The 20709-nt window shown below is 44.1% G+C and overlaps 1 protein-coding gene across 2 annotated transcripts in view; it reads left to right on the forward strand.

Annotated features, from left to right (window-relative positions):
- Window positions 1-20709, forward strand: part of SFMBT2 (Scm like with four mbt domains 2) — a 208305-nt gene that overhangs the window by 11047 nt on the left and 176549 nt on the right. Inside the window, exons 2-3 of one of the 2 annotated variants that reach the window (XM_082618047.1) lie at window positions 9574-9725; window positions 19902-19996. In XM_082618047.1, the coding sequence (XP_082474173.1) occupies window positions 9626-9725; window positions 19902-19996 (195 nt within the window). In that variant the 5' untranslated portion in view covers window positions 9574-9625. The remainder of the gene's footprint in view (window positions 1-9573; window positions 9726-19901; window positions 19997-20709) is intronic. The other variant, XM_082618048.1, reaches the window with a different exon arrangement.

Below are 20709 nucleotides of genomic sequence, written 5' to 3' on the forward strand. Positions count from 1 at the left end.
TTACTATCTTATTATTTACTATCTTATTACTCTAGTACATTTCCTTTCTGCATTTAAATGATATCACTGATACCATGTGATTGGTGCCCAGTTTTATGCATATGTATCTATGGCTTAAAGTCAGCACCTGAAATGCTCTTCAGTTCTTTTAGGAATCCTCAGCTCCGTTGCAGAACCCTGCAGTCCGCGGTGACTCTCTGGCTGCATCCTTCAGAGGTGGGCTTGCAGAGTCCTGATTGGTACTTTTCATCGTCGGTGTCTTAGTTGATGGCAGGATGACTGCGTGGTATCCCCCAAGCATCACTGCTCTGCATCCGTCTTGCTCGAAGTCATCTGATTCATAAAAATCCCCTCAGAAAATTAGATACTGATGATTAGATGTTATCTATGCATGTCTAGCTTACAGAAGGGTCCTTTGTAAGATTTCTTTACTTCTTGAGTTCTCATGACTGTACATACAACACATGGGCTAGCTTCCCTAAAATGACTCATATGCACACGTGTGTAATGTGAGATGCAATTCTCCTGTAGAATACGAGGTTACTTAGCTTTGTTACAGCCTTGAATCGATGCTCTAATTCATTCCTCTTAATATTTGTAGGTGACGGGGAAATCCTATGTTTGGAGTTTGTCCAAGATGTTAGCACTAAATGTCTGCATTAATTCTGAAACATCATGCTTCTTTGATAAGGTCCTACAACCAGGCTCTTCTGTGTCAAGTATTTCATGTCAGTCATAAGCTAACCTAAGGTTGGTGTTTACCTCTGTGGCTTGGAAGTAAATTTCTGGTGTAAGAAACCCTGTATCACTACCTTGATGCAAAGACTGATTGTACTGTAGATTTAATTGGGTCTTTCAAGGCCTCCGCCGTCTTGACAGTAAATAAGTAGTGAATCATACATAAATAATTCATAGGTAAACAGTTAATAAATAAATAAATGAACTTCCAGGATGGGGCACAGCTAGTCTGCAGTTTGATTAGGTGTTCTCTTCTCTTGAGCGAGTAACTTGGAAGGCTCATTTTCTCATTTTTCGCATGCCCGCTTTTGAACGACCGATTTTGCTCAGTCTGGAGCGCTACACTTGCCGTTTGGTTGGGAGGTTAAGAGGTGACAAACCATGAATCAGAAGACACAATTTGCTATTGTGGGAATCGTAGGCCACCGCCAACCCTGGTATTTATTCCTTAACCTCCTCCTATCCCCTACATATCTTATTTCCTAGGACGGAGGTATGAATCGGGATGTGAAAAATTAGCATTTCTTATGCTGGGGCAGCAGTTTGTGTCAGATTTCAATCTATTTAGAGTGAAAACCAATTGCAGAACGGCCAGGAGATTGTGGCCCTAATCAAGGTAAATCAAGCTCTGAGCATATGGTGGATGGCAAAATTCCATGCATCTTCTGCCCCAGAGAATCAGTTCGTCTCCCTCGATGATGGAATCAGGAAGGCCCGTCTCTTCTGAGAGAGGCTGTATTGGCTGGTGAGAGTGGGGAGAGCTGGGCTTCATCATGCGTTATTAACAGAGTGATCTGCGTGACACGGTGCATGTCAATAGAAGGAAGCCTTCCTTGATAAGTGCCTGGGCGCTTAACCCCTCTTTGCATCTTCAAAGCCATTTACAAGTATCGTACTTGCAGATACTCTTGTGATCCCAGGCTGTTATTTGCATGTTGCTTCTTAGGGAAATGGAAGCAGTGATTTTCAGAGATCAGGTTTGGGTCACAACTTGGGTTGTGCATCCTTCAGAATCCTCTGAGATTTTCCATTTTGATGGAAATGTTTGGAAAGATCTTAGCTCAGATTAGGTGTCCTGTGCTCAGTTTGAAATTCCTGGAGTGTGAAATGAGGCAGTTTTCTCTGTGATTTAGACATGCTAGATTTCCAAGGGCAGCTAGAGTATGTCTGGAATTCCATAAGCTTTTAGTTTAGGCCTTCACTTTTACTTTTCAGTTTGGGGAAGAGTCTCTCTTCAGAGTCACATAAAAAACAAAACAACTGCAAACATTTTTTCCCGTTTCTGAGTAGCAAGCTTGAAATTGTAAGCATGTTCATCGGTAGGAAAATTGCCCGGTCCTTGAACTAGTTTAAGGCAGGTCCCTTTGAAAGGACTGGATAATTGGGTAACTTGAAAAGAAATGCAACATTTCTTTTATTGCTATTACAATAATGCTCCCTGGAGTGAGTCCTTCTGAGTAGTACGCCTTTGGACCTTTTTTTTTTAATGTTTTAATTTTTAAATTTTTTTTCGGTACGCGGGCCTCACACTGTCGTGGCCTCTCCCGTTGCGGAGCACAGGCTCCGGACGCGCAGGCTCAGCGGCCATGGCTCATGGGCCCAGCCGCTCCGCGGCATGTGGGATCTTCCCAGACCGGGGCACGAACCCGTGTCCCCTGCATCGGCAGGTGGACTCTCAACCACTGCGCCACCAGGGAAGCCCCTGGACCTTGCCTTTTGATGAATGGAGAGAAGAATGATTTCTAATGCTAAGGTATCTTCATTAATCCAATGTAAAGTTTCACTTTTTCACCTGAACTTTGAGAATTTTGATTTCAAAGTCTAGTTGCACAATGATAGTTCAACATTTATCACGTCTAATAAAGAAATCAAGGAGAAAAATGGGGTACTGGCACTAGCTTAGGGAAAGGAGAAAATTTATTGACACACATCTGGAGATCTGAAATTGGGGCTGCACAGCTTTTTATTGCTGTGGATTTAGGAGGGAGATCTTGTTTCTTAGAGCCTACACTGCAGGGAAGAAAATGACTGTGTTTCTGGGATGTTCTCTTCTAAACCAGTGTCAGTAGGCGGGAGACCCCCACCCCCACCCCAGCCCTCGTGTTAGCACATGGGAGAATCCTCTTCTGTGTAATTTGACCAACCTAAGAGCAAAGACTTAAAGACACATTGGGGTTTCCTTTGGGAAGGACACAGCTGGGTCTCTGTGCAGTGGTTCCCAAGGTGTACAGTCTTCACCCCTGTGCACTGAGATGCCAGTCAGCCTTTTCATTCCCCACTCATAAACATGAGAAACCACAAAGTATTACCAGACTTCTGAGGAAAGCAGCTAATGTAAAACAGTAGAGACCAAAACTAACCAAGGGAGAAAAATACCTGCTCTTACAAAGGAGAGATGAAACATCTTACAAAAAAAAAAAAAAAACCATGAATGGCCTCAGGGATATAATAGAAGATTTTACATCTATGGAACAAGGTAGGATGGAAAAAGGGAATATTCAAAGAGTTAAAAAGAGCCTCTTGAAATTAGATTGTAAAACTCCATAGAAGAGCTAGAAGAGGAATTCAAGGAAATGCCCTAGATGGTAGATTAAAGAGTAAAGGGGCATAAAAGGGAAAATGAGGGAGATTAACGAGATTCAACATTGGAATGAATATTAGAATGAAAGAACAGAGAAAACGGAGGGGAGGAAATTGGCAGTAATTCCAGGAAATATCCTGGAACTGAAGAACAGTTTCCAATCTTGAAGGAAGTCATTCAGAGCCCTGCAAGCCACAAGTAGATTACCATTTGGTACCTCATTGTGAAATTTCAGAACATCAGAGGATCTGGTAATTAGGATGGGACCAGATTTCTCAACAGTGGAAGCTGGAAGACAATGTGGGGAACCCTCAAAATTCTAAGAGAGGATGTTTTTCCAGTTTAGGATTTTTAATTGACATCTAGGTGATTACAGTGTTGTGTTAGTTTCAGGTGTACAGCAAAGCGATTCATATATATTTATATATATTTTAAGATTCTTTTCCATTATAGATTATCACAGGATATTGAATATACTTCCCTGTGCTATACAGTAGGTCCTTGTGGTTTATCTATTTTGTATATAGTGGTGTGTATCTGTTAATCCCAAACTCCTAATTTATCTCTCACCCTGCTTCCCCTTTGATAACCGTAAGTTTTTTTTCTATGTCTGTGAGTCTGTTTCTGTTTTGTAAATAAGTTCATTTGCATCATTTTTTTTAAATTCCACATTTTGGAATCCATAAGTGATATATATGAAGTGATATATATATCGTATACGATATTTTCCTTTCTCTTTCTGACTTCATATAGTATGATAGCCACTGGGTCCATTCATATTGCTGCAAATGGCATAATTTCATTTTCTTTTTGTGGCTGAGTAGTATTCCATTGTATATATGTACCACATCTCCATTATCCATTCATCTGTCGATGGACATTGAGGCTGCTTCCGTGTCTTGGCTATTGTAAATAGTGCTGCCATGAACATTGGGGTACATGTATCTTTTCCAAATTAGAGTTTTGTCTTTTCCAGATATATGCTTGAGGAGTGGGATGGATCATATGGTAAAGAATATGTTTCACCCACCTAAACTATGGGTTAAAACATGAGAACAGGTTAAAGACATTTTTATGCAAGGCTGCACATGCTTCTACTAAATCCTTTCTTAGGAACCTTTTGAAGAATGTGCTCCATCAAAAGGTGGGAGAAAACCAAGTGAGGAAGACCTGGGACACAGAATAAGAGGAGAATCTCATAAAAGAAGTGAAGCAAGATCTCAGGATAACACCTGCTAGCAGGCATAGAAGGCAGTTAGTCTAGATTAGAGCAGAACAGAAAGCCTTGGTAGAAATTACTTCAAGATGAAATTAAGAAAATACCTATATATCTCAGTTTATCGAGAGATTTAGACAGTTAATGGAAAAATTGACCTTGAAAGGGTGAAAAGTATGTAGAAAGCTAAGATCATGGAAAAAACAAGGCCATCATTAACTCCAGGGAAAACTTGTGTGAGAAAGAAAAAGTAATCATAGTACACCACATGGATCTGCTGTAATGTATTTATAGAGCCATAGTAATGGGACCATACCTATTAGGAGGATGTATATTTATATATGTATACACACACACACACATACATATATGAAAAGAGAGAGAGAGGTGATGTGAGTGGTAGAGTATCACCTGATAAAGACAAAAACTGAACAATTAATAAGTAAGCTGTTATTCAGAGATGAGATGAATGCCAGAACAATCCGCTGAAAGAGTTGGAAGTGACTGACTCAAGGAGGAGAGGGCAAGAGACTGCTGTTTCTTTTTTTTTTTTTTAGGAGGGGTGCATCATGTACAAGCCTTGTAGAATGTTTGGCTTTTGAAATTATATGCAGACATAACTGATATAAAAAATCATCTGCTAGTCTATTATATCTCAGTAAAGCTGGGGAAAATATCTGCTAGGAATGAGGGACCTAACACAGAGAGTTCCTAGAGACGATGTGATCTAATCTTCTCTCGACTTTTGAGAAAACTGAGGCTGGGAAAAAAGAATTTGCCCAGATCCTTGGCTGCATGAAGAGAATGGCTCTGCCACGAACAATCAACACAGTAAGTTCTTGGTACTGTAACTCTTATCGAACTTTTACGGACAGCAAGCTCACCTGACTTCAGGCAGATGGTAAAGCAAATCTTGACTATGCAAAACAATGGAATTCGAAGAACAGGTATTCTATAAGGAAAATGATTTATAATGCAAAACTCATGCACATTATTTAATGCAAAACCATTTCTACAAAACCCAATCTTCCTCTCCCCACGTTTAAATGACTTTGCAGAAATATTATGTTCTCTCCTGTACTTATGATAGATATATTTTGATGAGGAACTATTTTTCTCTCTTTAAACAACCCAGGCAAAAATCTTCCTTTAATAAAGCAGTGGTTCTTAGAGTGTGGTCCTTGGACCAGCAGCAATCAGCATCACGTGATTAGAGATACCAGATGACTAGGCATTATCCCAGATCTACTGAAGCAGAAGCTCTGGGCAGGGGGCCCAACAGTCTGAGTTTTGATACGCCCTCTGGGGGATTCTGCTGTTCCTTAAATTTTGAGAACCACTGAAATAGTCGATGACATTAAAGACAATGCTGACCCCCGACTTCTTTAGAAGTTAGACTCATGGGGGTGAGTCCCCACTGCGTGGGGATCCTTTTTCATTTCCTACAGACCTCGTTCTCCTCGAGGTTTAAGCACCTTGGTCAGGATTTAATGTGAACTGTGACTTTTTTTGGGGGGGGGTGCGGAATAAACCAGAGGCAGCCTTTGGCATTATTGATGAAAAACTTGGAGAACACTCTGAGTTCTAGAGTACAATCCAAGCATCCTAATTACAAGCTTATTACAAAGGAGCATGATCTTTCTCGGGTGTATTTGCTGAGATTTGGGATTGGCTGTGTATCAGGGACCGTCAGATAGAGCCGTGTAAACAAGATAGAAGCTTATTTCTCTTGAAGTAATCGTCTGCAGCTGATGGAAGAACCAAGCTCTGCCATCAGTGGGGCCTTCCTCTGCGTGATCTCAGGTGGCTCTGGGGGTGACTGGTAAAGGCCCACCCCTCCACCAAAGGGTGTGACCTTCTGGTTGAACTCATTCACTCCGCAAACTTCCCACTGGCCAGAACAGAGTGGTGCGACCACATGCAACTTCGAGGATGGCCCGGCAGTGTTTATTTTGGTTAACTAGTTAGTCCTCCCTGCAGACAAAAGAGGAAATGGAAATTTGGGGTGGGAGACGTTTAACAGCCTCTGGTGCACAGTCATTTCTACCTGTGTGCAGGTTCTGGTACATTCTGTGCACAGAATGCCGTGTGATGATCAAGCCGTGAGTCTGGGTTCCCAGGCCATGCAAAACCTTTGTCACCCCTTTATAAACCTACCTCAAATGGCCCCAAGTTCAGTGATTGCTGAACTAAGGATGGGGGAATGTATAAACAGTAGTCATAGTTCCTATTTTGCTGACTTTTCTCAAAATTAAAGGAAAGTTTGGTGCATAGAAACACAGTCTTGTACGTGTAAGAGTTTCATGGATGGTAAAGACAGGGTATTAAAAACCCAATGGGGTAGGAATGGATTATTAACTACGGGAGGTGGTCAGCTCAGAACTGCACCGCACAAAGCACTTGAGCATAAACATATGGGGACATATGTTAAAAAGGTAAATGTAAAACTTGAAACCCTAGGGAAGTTCAACTTCTGGTATCTTACAATGGGGGAGGACATTTTAGGAATACAGTTTTTAGAAGAAATAACGTCAATTATGGATTGAACTAAGTTAAAAAAAAACAGCTCACGTTCCGTACGTATATCAGAAGGACCCACTAAAGGGAGAATTGGGGAAAATATCTGCAAGAGTTTTGGGGGATAAGATACGTAGAGCTCTTAAAAATCCATAAAAAATACCAACAAAGTTAAAATGTGGGAAGGATGTGAGGTATGTGAAAATGCATAGTACAGTGTTCATAATGGTGAAAAATAAAAAAACAACTTAATGGCCAGCAGTAGGGGAATGGTAAATAAATAACCTGTTCATATTATAATAAAAGTCATACAATCATTTCAAGTCGTGTTTTCAAAGAATTTTAATGATGTGGGGAAAATGCTTTCTATGTGATGTTTAAATGGAAAATGAATTAAAATTCTAAATTCCATATGAAGTAAAAAACAAACAACAACAACCCACAGAGAAGCTATCAGGAGATAGTATAAAAATAAAAGAGATTATCCCTGGGTGTTAGAATTACAAGTGATTTTACTTTGTTCCTTTGTAATTTTATTTTGCAAGGCTTCTAAAGAGAGTACAAAGTTGTATACCTTTTATGAGAAGGCAAAAAGTAAACATTGCCAAGAAAGCAAACGGTGACATGTCATTTGCCAAAATAAATACATTTTGCAACCTGGGGGTACACAGAGCCTTGTCACTTGCCCTTACAGAATAATGTGGGTTTTTGGTATTTATGTCATTGCTTTTGACTTCTATTTAAAATGATGGGTCTGGTGCATTTAAATTGATCTTATTTTATAGTCACCGATTACCTTTTTATAGTATCTAGTTAGAGGCAGATGGATAGAGTTGAATCAATAGGAATCTTAAAAACTTGAAAAAAGCAAACTTTTTTCCTCCTTTAATAAGGGCTTGACTGATTTACTAATAGTTAGGTTTATAGATTTTTCCTTGAAGTAAAACTTTCTGCCTGGTTACATTTTGAGGTGGAATGATTTTCTTGAATTTGTAAATGAATGAAAAAAGCAATAATAGTATGACATAACTTAGCTGCTAAGACTATTCCTCTTTTGAAATTGATGAAAGCCAGCACATTCACTGAAAGCCTACTACATTAGGAAGATTGTGATGAAAGATTTGTGGAATATTATGGAGAAACTGCTCAGTCTCCTTTCGAAGTTCCTTAGGTTTTAAAATTCCTATGTTCTCTTTTAACTAGCTCGCTGTACTACAACCTTCAAGAGAGCTAAGAATTGGTGATGATTTAGGACATATTCCAAACTCAAATATAATAAACTCCTGCCTGCCTAGGCAGTGGTCTAGCTGTTCACTACGGCAGCTGCTAGCCACATATAGCTTTAAAATAGATATATAATGGAATATTACTCAGCCATGAAAAAGAATGATATTTTGCTATTTGCAACAACATGGGTGGACCTGGAGAGTATTATGCTTAGTGAAATATGTCAGACAGAGAAAGACAAATACTGTATGTTATCACTTATATATGGAATCTAAAACATATAATAGACAAAGTGATACAACAAAATAGAAGGAGACTCACAGATGTAGAGAACAAACCAGTGGTTTCCAGTGGGGAGAGGGGATGGGGTAGGGGATGAAGAGCTACAAACTACTATGTAGTAATTTCTCAGTTTTTGTCTTAATCATGGGATGCCCTACCAGTTGGCACGTTTCTGTTTTTCGTCTGTTTCCATTCAGCCTCCCCTTATCTGTCCATCTGTCTGGTGTGCAGCTGCCCAAATGATTTTTCTGAAACAAACCTGATCATTTCCCTTCCTGGAATGAAACCCTGCAGTGCCTACTCCCACCTGCAGAGTGAAATGCAGGAATCGGGTCCTTATTTTGGCAAACCAGTCCTGAGTGGCTGACCCTTAGTAATGACTGTGTCTGGGTATTTTATGGGCTGTGATGTACACAAACTAGATCGTAGAGTTCTGTGAGAACCAGCTGTAATTTTACCTGTTTTTCCACCCACTCTATCAGAATGTAAGTGTGAAATAGCCCTGTTATTACAGGAAAAGTCCAGTTGGTCAAAAAGCACGTTATTTGCAAGCATTGATTCTTTAACTGGTTTTGGTAATGAATCACCTGTGAGACCGCGGACACCTTACCTGTGTGTGGGGATGCTGGGTGGGGGGCGTGTTCCTGCTTCACAGCATCCAGCGAGAGAGGAGGGAGAAGCAGGGTGGTGGAGTGTCTTGCCAACGCTGCCAAGGTAGATTGGGGGTTGGCACATCGATTCTATTTATTGGTGAAAAATGTGTCCATCTTAGTGGTGATGATGACCTGTAGAAAGTGGCTGCTTCTGCTGTGCTGTGACCTTGTTGTTGACCTTGTGTGGATATGTGCTCTTTAGTCTTCAGTCCTGGTATTTTCTGTTACATGACATTGCATTTTGCCTGTTGTAATGAAATGGTAGCAGCTCTGATGGGACACCGTTATTTTTGGAGAGTTGAAAAACGAGTGAATACAATTACAGTGCTCTGATTTCTGTTGTTGTTGGTTGCCCTTAGGTAACTCTTCCTTCAGGATGAATTAAGAGAGGACGATCCATAGTTGTTAAGAATGGAGAACAGCGTGTCCGTTTCTAGCATGCAGGACCCTTCGTCTTCACCCTTGGAAAAACATCAGAGCTCAGCTGACCGTAACGGAGATCTTGAGTCAGGTGCGATTTTGTTTTCTAAATGCATTTGGCCTTTTGATGTCTTGACCAATATCTTCCTGAAAATGTTTAGAAAATATTGGGGCAGCATTCTAGACCTCACATACTGCCTGTTCCTGGGATTTGCGGGCACGTTTATAAGCATATAGCAGCTCGAAAGGTATGCAAAATTTGGTTAGAAATACTGGGCACAGTGGGCTACATTATATTGAGGTGACCCATCACTTCAAAAACTCAATGGCTTTATGATCCTGCAATCCCACTCCTGGCCATATATCCAGACAAAACTATAATTCGAAAAGATACATGCACCCTAATGTTCACAGCAGCACTATGTACAATAGCCAAGACGTGGAAGCAACCTAAACGTCCACTGACAGATGAATGGGTAAAGAAGATGTGGTACATATATACAGTGGAATATTACTCAGCCATAAAAAAGAATGAAATAATGCCATTTGCAGCAACATGGGTGGACCTGAAGATTATCATACAAAGTAAGGTAAGTCAGAGAAAAACAAATATCATATGATATCACTTGTATGTAGCATTAAAAATAGTACAAATGAACTTATTTACACAATAGAAACACTCAAAAGACACAGTTTAGGGTGGGGATGGACCTATGCGTGTGGGGGCGGCGTTGGGAGGGCGGGGCCTTGGCTCAGGACCCGCGGAGCTGGAAAAGGCCCTGGGGGTGGGGCCTAAGCGGGGAGACTTGGGGCCGGGCCTCCGCTTAGGGCCTGTGCGGAAGCGGAGACGCAGCACGTTGAAAGGAGAGCCTCTGGAGTGTGGGGTGCCGGAGTTTGGAGGTAGGGCCCTGGGCGAGGGTGTGTGGTTGGGGTTTAGGCCCAGCGCATTGGAGGGGGTCTCAGAGTGTAGAGGTGGGGCTCTGGGTGGGGGTGTAGGGGTGCGGCAGGAGGGAGGCTCTGAGGGCAGAGGATTAGGCCCGGGAGCCCAACAGGCTCCCCAGTGCCTAAGTGAACAGGGAAAGCACTGGCCCCGTTCCCTTCCGTTCCTTCGCAGCCCTCCTCCACTGTCTCCCCTGTCGCCGCTGGACCCCTAACCATGGGTGGGTCCCGCTGGGTGTAGGAACTCCTCCCCTCCCCCAGCCGCCCCTCAGGGGTGCCGGTCCGGGTTTCCAGCCTTTACTTTTGCTTCTCCTTCCCTCCGTCCCACTCCCTCAGGACCCACGTGGTGGAGGGGGCCTCGGTGGGCAGAGGGTCAGGCCCGGAATCTCAGCAGGTTCCTAAGGGTGGGCACGGGAAACCTGGCCACGCTCCCTTTTGATCCTCTACCCTCCCAGGGGTTCCCCAGTCCCCCCCGTCGGGCGTGGGATTCCTTCCCCTCCCCCAGCCGCCCTTCAGGGGCGCCAGCCCCGTCCCGCCTCACTTCTCCTCCCCCCTCACTCCCCCGAGGCCCTACATCCTACCTGGTCACTGAGGGCTCTTCCCGTCCCCTTAGGTGTCTGTGGTCCCCCACTGGTGCCTGGTAGGTGCCCTAGTTGTGAGGAGACGGGAATTCTGCGTCCTCCTAAGAGCCATCTTGACTCCTCCTCCAGTTGCGTGTTTCTGCCACTGCAAGGGAGGTGGGGGAAATAGGATTTCCCCCCATGTGCCCGGAGAGAGAGGGCAGGAGGATCTGCCCAAGCATCGGATGCCCCTTCCCAAGACCCTTTCTTTTTTTTTCGGCTGCACGTTGAGGCTTGTGGGGTCTTAGTTCCCCCACCAGGGATTGAACCCAGACTACAGCAGTAAAAGTGCCAAGTCCTAACCACCGGACTGCCAGCGCACTCCCCCTAAGACCTTTTGAAAACCTGGAAGGAATCTTTCAGAAAAGTGCATGACGTAAAGTATTTAGGTCATGTGAATTTGCACTAAAATATTTCTCCTTGTAAGAAATCCCAAACAAAGCAAAAGCAATCTTTGATTGAATTTCATGTTTAACCAAAGAATTTATAAATGTAACTACTAACTACTTACATGATAGTTTATTTTAAAAAGATAATTTTTTATTTTTATTATTTATTTATTTATTTATTTTTTCCTGGTACACGGGCCTCTCACTGTTGTGGCCTCTCCCGTTGCGGAGCACAGGCTCTGGACTCACAGGCTCAGCGGCCATGGCTCACGGGCCCAGCTGCTCCGCGGCACGTGGGATCTTCCCGGACCAGGGCACGAACCCGTGTCCCCTGCATCGGCAGGCGGACTCTCAACCACTGCGCCACCAGGGAAGCCCAAAACATAATTTTTTAAAAAGAAAGGATTGCATTATTTTCATAACAGCAAATTATACAAGGACAACTCAGCACTCTGAATTGTAAACGTTTGCTGTGGTGAATTCATGTAAACAAAAAGAGCATTAAGTCACTGGGCGATTTGACTACCATCCAAAAGTTTTGAGATGTGTCTTTGCATTTTGATGAGACCAGACAATGACAGGATTACAGATTGCCTGGTATCATTGAGTTTCTTAGATTATGTTTCTCAAATAATATCTGTACCTGAATTATCTTTTTATCTGCAAAAAAATCTGGAAAACCCTGAAATAATTGCTTAACTATGTTGAAAGATGTTAGTACCTGTTTCAAAATTGGCTTAGTTCTCCCCACTTGTGTTTTTCTGTACATAAAGTAGGAGTGAGAAAACTTCTCCTAAAAGCAGAGCTGAGCCTGTGTCTCCCAATGGAAATGTGGAAATTCTCTTTCAGAGAGAACATAGCCTCATAGCTGAAGGTTCATCCTAATTATTCTACTTTTATTTAAGTACAAATATATTTTTTAAAAGTCTTTATTACATTTGCTAAGTGAGGTTATCTTCCCACTTTTGGAGTCACTGAGCTTTTATTGTATTTTTGTCGGGCACACATCTGGTGCCTGTTACTGCGTTGTTTTCAGCAGTGTGTTTTCAAAGCTGTCTCAAAGCCAACCGTGTGTTGAGTTTTCATTTTCTTGCAGCTGCGGTATAACTCAAGCATGAGTAGATCCTGAACCCATTAATGATAATACGGTGTCGGGAATATTACTTGTACTGACTTTCTTTTGGGGTGATTCCATGACTGGGGAAGCATGAGCTTCAGGTTTGGTACATCTTCAGCGGGGGGTTGTATGCCGTGGGGAAAACTTATCCGACACACGTGGTTAGTTCTTGCTCTTGTGTGGGGCAGCCTGCATCATCCAAGGTGTTAAGATCTTTAGTAGAAATAGTAGCTCTAAATTACCTCTAAATGATCCTAACATTTTTCAGATCTTGGTCCTGACTCACTTTTTTTTTTCCCCTATATGCCTAACCTGCCCTTTCTCCTTGGAATTTCCCTATGTCCTTGTGTGGTGAGGAGGCATTTAGATGGTGCCACAAGACGGATTTCCTAGAGAGGAAACAGATTTACGGCAGGATCTAAACCTTCGTGGCGAGCAGAGGCCGACTTGTAGAAACTCGAATCTAGTTTGGAACGTTGAGATGTTCACAGACTCAAGTCTGAGTCTTCAAGTAGTTTATTTTCCCTAGGAGTTTCCTTTTAACCGGTTCACCAGTAAAATAGTGTCCGTTCTGGAATCGCTTGTGGGGCTCTTTGGTTCTGGGACCCGCTGTGATGTGCTTAGGGCTGGATGGCATCTTGGTGCCAAGGTTCTTTTCCCCAGAAGTGTCCAGATGAGATTCATGTGTTGGATGAACCAGAGAAGGCACAGACAGCCTGCAGCTGCTTCTAAGTTGGCTGGCAGGTGCGCGAGGAGAGGTTTGTGGTCCTGAGTTCCAACTGTCTGGCAGGCACTCTCTTAAGTACGTCCCACATGTTGGGTCCCTTCATCCTTCTGCAGCCCAGTGAGACAGCTGCTTTTATTAGCCCCATTTTATAGATGAGGAAACGTCGGATGACAAGAGTCACTTGGCTCTTGTGTTCCAACCAGGGTTTCATCTCAAGCATCCCGAGGCTCTGAAACGCTGGGCTGTCCCTGTGGGAGAAGTTACCCTCATACATACGTGTTCCTGTGAGCACACTTCCCCTGCCCCTAACACCCCACACTTTATGGGACCAGGCGCACCTCAGATTCCTTCTTGTCCTCTCCTCCACTTGTCCCCCGTCCCTCTCCGGTCCCCATGTGTCATGTGACACACAACTGCATCTCCCTGAGAAGCAAGCTATACTCTGGCTCTTCTCTGCCAAATTTTGGGGACCATGGGATGGAGTCTAACGTGGTTGCCCTGAGGGTGTGCGCATCTTGTGCTGCTGAGGTCCGCCCCCTCACCCCCAGCTGCTGCGATTCCTCGCATGATGGTCCGCTTTGCTGCACTAGAAACTTCAGCTTAAAACAAATGACTCGTATGAACAGCTTTTTTATTTTTCACTTTTGCCTCTTTGCCTAAGGAAGGCTCAAAGAGTGTTGGGGTCCATGACTGACACTCACGTCCTGTCAGTGAAATAGGCAGCATGTAAAATTCCTCCTCCTCCTGGGGGGCACCGGGGCCTCGCCGGCAGACAGCCTGGGCGGCCCCGTTACTGGGCACAGAGAAGGAAGGGGACCGGGATTGGATTCCTGGAGTGCTCGGTTTCTCCAATTGCAATATGCTTGCTGGTGATAAAAGCAAGCAAAATAGTATGCTGACATAGTGATCCGTAGATTCCTTGACATTCTTTTTCCAGGCCAGCTAAATGTAATTTGCTGATGAAGTCTGCAGATAAAGTGGCATTGCACATTTAGACGGGGCAAGCCACCCAGTAAAAGAATTACACTGGAAATGTGGGCTTGATTCTTTTTTTTGGACTAGCAGTATTTAACCAGAGTCCCATGGGCTCTTCTGTTTGGGAAGGAAAGCAGTCAACGTTCTTAGTAGAAAAATCTGAATCTCTTACTCTTCCAGCTGGGGACTAGTTCAATGTGACTCAATAATATTTCTCCTCCTCCCCTTTTTAAAGTCTCTTTTGAATACTTGTTGCCTCCCCTAGCTAGGAGATGGGTGTTTCGTTTTTTCTGGAAAGTCTCTCTGGCCCTCTGGGGCCTGGGTGGCTGAGACACTCTCGAGGACCTTGTGTTCCGGTGTCTGTCCCCCCACTCTGTCCCGCCCCCGCCCCCCCCGCCCAGGTGTAATCCTGCAGCTGTGAACTCAGACTTAGGATTGATGTTGGCTAGTCCTTTCTGAGTTTTATCAGTACCCTGTGTCTTTTTTTTTTTTTTTTTTTTTTGCGGCACGCGGGCCTCTCACTGCTGCGGCCTCTCCCGCTGTGGAGCACAGGCTCCGGACGCGCAGGCCCAGCGGCCATGGCTCACGGGCCCAGCCGCTCCGCGGCACGTGGGATCCTCCCGGACCGCGGCACGAACCCGCATCCCCCGCATCGGCAGGTGGACTCCCAACCACTGCGCCACCAGGGAAGCCCCCCCTGTGTCTGTTTAATGTACTCACAGTGGAAACATTTTCTAAACCTTGTGATCCTACCAACTGACTATCAGCAGTTAAAATGACAAAAGATTGAATGTCTTCTTCCTTGCTCTATCCACTTAAAAAAAAAAGTATTTAGCGCACAAGAAGGTGCCCTGTAAGATTTCATTCATTGTGAACCTGCTGATTCTCTATTCCTTGACTGGGTGCTGGTGACAGGTTTAATATTCTCCTCTGCAAGATTAGTCTTATTTCAGCTTGTTACATTCTACAACCCAAGATCTGATGACTTAAAAAAAGGTAATGAGGGCCTCCCTGGTGGCGCAGTGGTTGGGAGTCCGCCTGCCGATGCAGGGGATGCGGGTTCGTGCCCCGGTCTGGGAGGATCCCATATGCCGCAGAGCGGCTGGGCCCGTGAGCCATGGCCGCTGAGCCTGCGCATCCGGAGCCTGTGCTCTGCAACGGGAGAGGCCACAACAGTGAGAGGCCCGCGTACGGAAAAAAAAAAAAAAAAAAAAAAAAAAAAAAAAAAAAAAAAAAAGGTAATGAGTCCTGTGTTGATTCCATTTTTCACTGTGAAGTCGCTTGCACTCCCACTTTGAGTATTCTTTTTCTAGTTAACATGAACGATTCCAGTCACATACACAGCTCTCTGTGTTCTAGAATTGGATCGCCGCTAAAGAACACTCCTGCCTTCTTCTGAGCTGTGACATTTCCTTAGTAGCTTTTCACGGTCTCCTTGCATGACATCGTGGGGAAATGCCTCTGACCAGTTCCGATGCAGAGAAAAAAGGCCGTCAGAGTTTCCTTGATAAAATGTTTACGGGTTTAAGAAGTTTATGAATCAGCTGTAAATATTTGCTCTGGTTTTATGAGACCTCCACTCATAAACATGGCATGTCTGTCTCTTGCTCTTTGAAATGTCTTTAGAGAATCAGCTGCTCAGGGAGGGCACAGGTGGAGGAGGAAGTGTTATATGTAACAGGTTCCGAGAACCCCCAATTTTGTGTTTGATTTTATTGTTAAAACAGCGTACTTAGAGTTAAAGGCATAAACCTTTAAAGGCATAAAGGTTTTAATCTTTAAAATCCCATTCTAGGTCTGACTGTTGGTTGCTTTTTAAAGTGTTTGTTTTGATGGCAGAGAGCAGCAGGGCTTTCCTGAGCACTGGTCTCACTGACTCACATGTGGGGAGGGGGTGGGTCCCAGTGGCACTTTTCCTGTCTTTCTTTTTTTATGGATTTTATTTACTTATTTGTTTATGTATTTACTGGCATGTGGGATCTTAGTTCCCTGACTAGGGATGGAACCCGAGCCCCTTGCACTGGAAGTGGGGAGCCTTAACCACCAGACTGCCAGGGAGGTTCCACCTTCTCCTTTCTCGATTGACGGGAGTGAATGCTGGAGTGAGCACGAAAGCTGCTACAGCGTCTTTTATGGGGAGAAGAGACTGGAAACGTAGCTTGTAATGAATTAAAATTGGGTGGAAACAAAATTTTTGTTAACAGCCTAGGTGGGGAGTTTTATGAAGGATCAAGAGCTCTGATGAAGGGTCTCAAAGTTGCAATTGGGAGGTTTGAGCTTTGGTCTTCGCCTCACCACTGCCTCCAAGTGGTGGAATCATCAGGTCTCTTGCGGTCCTGATGAGGTTCATCAAAGTGCAGCAGGCAGCTCCTAAAGGCTCAGTCTCCACCCGAGTGTCTCTGATTTGGAGGAGCCCGATCCGTTTTCAGCAGCTGGAATTCTCCAAAAACCGCTCTTCCGGGACCTAGTGCCTCGGTCGGCTCAGGGCCGAGCATCACAGCCACATCCTCTGCCGGCTCTCGCCTCCTTCTTTGCAGACAGGCCCCAGGAGCCCTGCCCCTTCTGTCCTCCTCCCCGGGGGTGGCAGGTGCCTCCCGCCCACCCCCCACCTCCTGGGTCCTCCTGCTGCCTGACTTGGCCCTGAACACATTAACGCTCACCACCACAGAGACAGATGAGCTGGCCCCGGGGTCCGCCTCGGATCCTCCAGGTGGAGAAGGGGGTGATGGAGCGGGGCTGTCTGACCTGGGAAGGTGCCTCGGAGAAGTTCCGGCTTCCACCCCAGGCCACCTGCGTTGGACCCCTGCCTCGTAGCTGGACAGTTGTGCGACCTGGTAAGTCCCTTGAGTGCCCGTCTGTCAGGGTTCTTGGAAGGATTAAATAAGGTGCTGCATGTAAAGCAGTTAGAGGAGGGCTGACACCCCCAGTTCTCGTCACTGCTGTGACAGCCTATGGTCTCTGGGTGGAAACGGAGGTGCCTGTCAGGGCTGGAGCTGCAGGGCCTGCAGGAGGCGTGGTTTGAGCTGCCGCTGGACCGGAGGGTGTAAAGGAAGCACAGACTTTCACTGCAACAAGTCAGCTACCCCAGAGATTCAGTACCAGGCCACCGTGGCAAGGAAACGGTGCTGCGTCCATGCCTCCAGCTAGTGGGTCAGAAAACAGACTTGATCATTGATGCCCAGTGCAGTTTGGGTGAAAAGAATTGTGGGCAGAACTGTTGGGTGACCCCCTGAGGCATTTTCTAGAGCCTGACTGCTTTGCTTTCCCTTTGGGTTTGCCTCCCTGCCTTGAGCAGCTGGAAACCCACCTCACAGCCCTTGGTAGCTGGTGGCTGTAGGACCTGCTGACTCTTTCCAGGGAGCATGATTCTGATGGGAGGGCCTGAACCCCGGGGTGGCTCTGCATCTTGGAAGAGCTCCAGGGGAAAGGTTTTCTCTTCAGGTGGCTTTTTCTGTTCTCGGGCATTTCATGATAAACCACCTTATTAAAGTTGGAGGTGGAAGTTCTTAGCAACTTGGCTTTAGAAGACGACATTTAAGGTAACTGCCTTTTTTTGGCTTAGCATCTTCTGATGTTACAAAGGCTATCCTCTTCTATCAGTTCCTGAGACTAGATAGAGTATTACAAGAAAATAACTTTTCCCACTTATAATTTATAATATTTAGGAGAAAAAAGATAGTGATAGCCTCCAAGAAGTCTTTCTTATACCCCCAGCCACTAATTCCCCCGGCCCGCCTACTGGGTTATACCACTGCTACATTAATACACGATTGATCACAGCATTTCTTCTGGGCCAGTGAAATGGACTCTTGCTAATAGAAGATACACAAGTTGAACGTCAGTATCCATTGAGTGTTATGGAAAGAAAGGAGAGTCTTAACTTTTGAAGCACTAAATGGCCTGCATGTTTGGACAACCCTTACTACTGTGTGTTCCTTCCTTACAACAGCCTTGCAAATAGGTTAAAATAACGTTTACGGCTCATCAGTTTTTTCCAATGGAAACTATGACATCACATTTATGTTATCTATATTTTAAAGTGAGATATTTGGTGCTTTTCAACTATACCGATTATATCTTACTGTACAGTCTGAAATGTTTTGGGAATTGCTTGATTTCCTCCAAAACAGTGATGGTTTTAAGAGCCACATCGTACATTTGATTGCATTTCTCCTTGTTCCTTGTCCTTGGAGAAGTGCGTGTCCTGTAGGTTTCCACCTGGGTGCCCTGCCCTGAGAGCTCTGTCTCAGGGGAAGGCAGGAGAGGGTCCCTGGACGGGGTGGGCGTGGGGTCAGTCTGACAGCCGCTCAGTTCCTGTGGCTAACTGGCCGGGCGCCTCACACACCTGAGCGGTCCTTCTGGGTCTCAGTGTTTTTCCTCGAAATGACTTTGGAGTCAATGCTTTCTGAAGCCCCAATGATCTATGATATTACTTTATAATCTCCAGCTGTTGTACTGTATATACATCAAGGTGCTTACCTGGTGCTCAGTGGTTTCCTTCACCTTGTCCTCCAACCTCCTCAAAGACCGGAGTGTCTCCAGTGGATAATCTCAAACAGGCTAACGTGCAGCAACTATGCCTTGAAGCAAATCTCATTTCATTTACTGAAGAGCCCTTAATCTTACCCTTGATTCTGTCAGGGTAGTCCGAGCAGAATTTCTTCAGGGTTTTCCTTCATTTCCTTCCCTTCCCTTGTCTTCCCTTTTTTCTTCCTTCCTTTTCCCTTCCTTTCCTTGTTTCCCTCCCTCCCTCCCTTTTCCCTTTCTTTTCTTTTCTTCTTTTATGTGAAGTATAGTTGATTTACAATATTGTGTTAGTTTCAGGTGTACAGCAAAGTGATTTCTTTGTACATATATGTATATATATTCTTTTTTCTGATTCTTTTCCATTATAGTTTTTTACAAGATATTGAATATAGTTCCCTGTGCTATACAGTAAATCCTTGCTGTTTATCTGTTTTATGTACAGTGGTATGTATCTGTTAATCCCATACTCCTAATTTATTCCCCCCACCTTTGGTAACCATAAGTTTATTTTCTATGTCTGTGAATCTTTCTGCTTTGTAAACAAGTTCATTTGTACTATTTTTTATATTCCACATGTAAATGATATCATATGATATTTGTCTTTGTCTGACTTACTTCACTTAATATGATAATCTCTAGGTCCATCCATGTCGCTGCAAATGGCATGAGTTAATTATTTTTCATGGCTGAGTAATATTCCATTGCGTATATAGACCACATCTTCTTTATCCATTCCTCTGTTGATAGACACTTAGGTTGGTTCCATATCTTTCTTGAGTCACCTGTCTCTAAAATCAGCAAACAGAAGCTTTGCAAAGAATTCAACAGTATTCTCCTACACATTGAATTTGTTTCTCTCCTGTATGAAGGATTTTCTGATTTACATGGAAGGCCTATGCCTTTCCATTCTTCACACTAGTATTGATATGCTTCTGTGTTTTTTTTTGTTTTGTTTTTTTTTGTCTTTCGACAGAAGAAGGCTCAAGCTTGGAGGAAACCGGCTTTAACTGGGGAGAGTATTTGGAAGAGACGGGGACCAGCGCAGCTCCTCACACATCGTTCAAACATGTGGGTGACCTCCTTTCTCCTTCTGATCTGTTTGCGGGGGTGGGAAGGGTGTCTTCAGGAAGATGCCAGACTTATTGGAAGAAAGGGAATGAGAAGAAAGGAGTAATTTGGCCAAGATTTCTTAGAAATGCAGAGGAGATGTGGAAGTGAGTTTGATTTTCACAGAGGGCTGCAGGAAAGGTGGGCCTTGCTTTAATCCAGGGCTGGGCCCCGGGGTGGTGCTCAGCCTGAGAAATGGTGTGTGGTCTTAACCTCATTGTGTGCCTCAAAAAGCCAGATTAGAATGATGTGTCCTCTGCTGTCTGGGGCGCACAGCCCGAGACAGGTAAGGTTGATGTGAATAAATAGAAAGCCAGCAAACTAGGCAAGTAGGTGTCAATGAGTAATGTCTTCTTAGGAGATGTAATGGCTGTATATTTTAAGTTTGAATTGATGTTTTTCTTTTGAAAAGACACCTAAAAGTGTTAGAGCCATTTGTGGACAGATGAGTCAAATTACAGGAAAGACCATAAATATTCAGGAAATGTTTGGATCAAACCAAAAAAAAATCACCCTCATCTATACTGTTTTTTGAACAATGCAGATAGCATGCCAAGCAGAGGGCAAGTCCCAGGAAATTAAAAAATTAAGTTTTTACCAGATGTTTGCTTAGATATGAGATTTTGGTAATATATCATTAGCAAGAAAAAGGTTGAGTTTCCAGGACCTAAGTT

The sequence above is a fragment of the Mesoplodon mirus genome (genome assembly GCF_964341445.2).
Source record: "Mesoplodon mirus genome assembly, chromosome: 4".
Taxonomy (NCBI): domain Eukaryota; kingdom Metazoa; phylum Chordata; class Mammalia; order Artiodactyla; family Ziphiidae; genus Mesoplodon; species Mesoplodon mirus.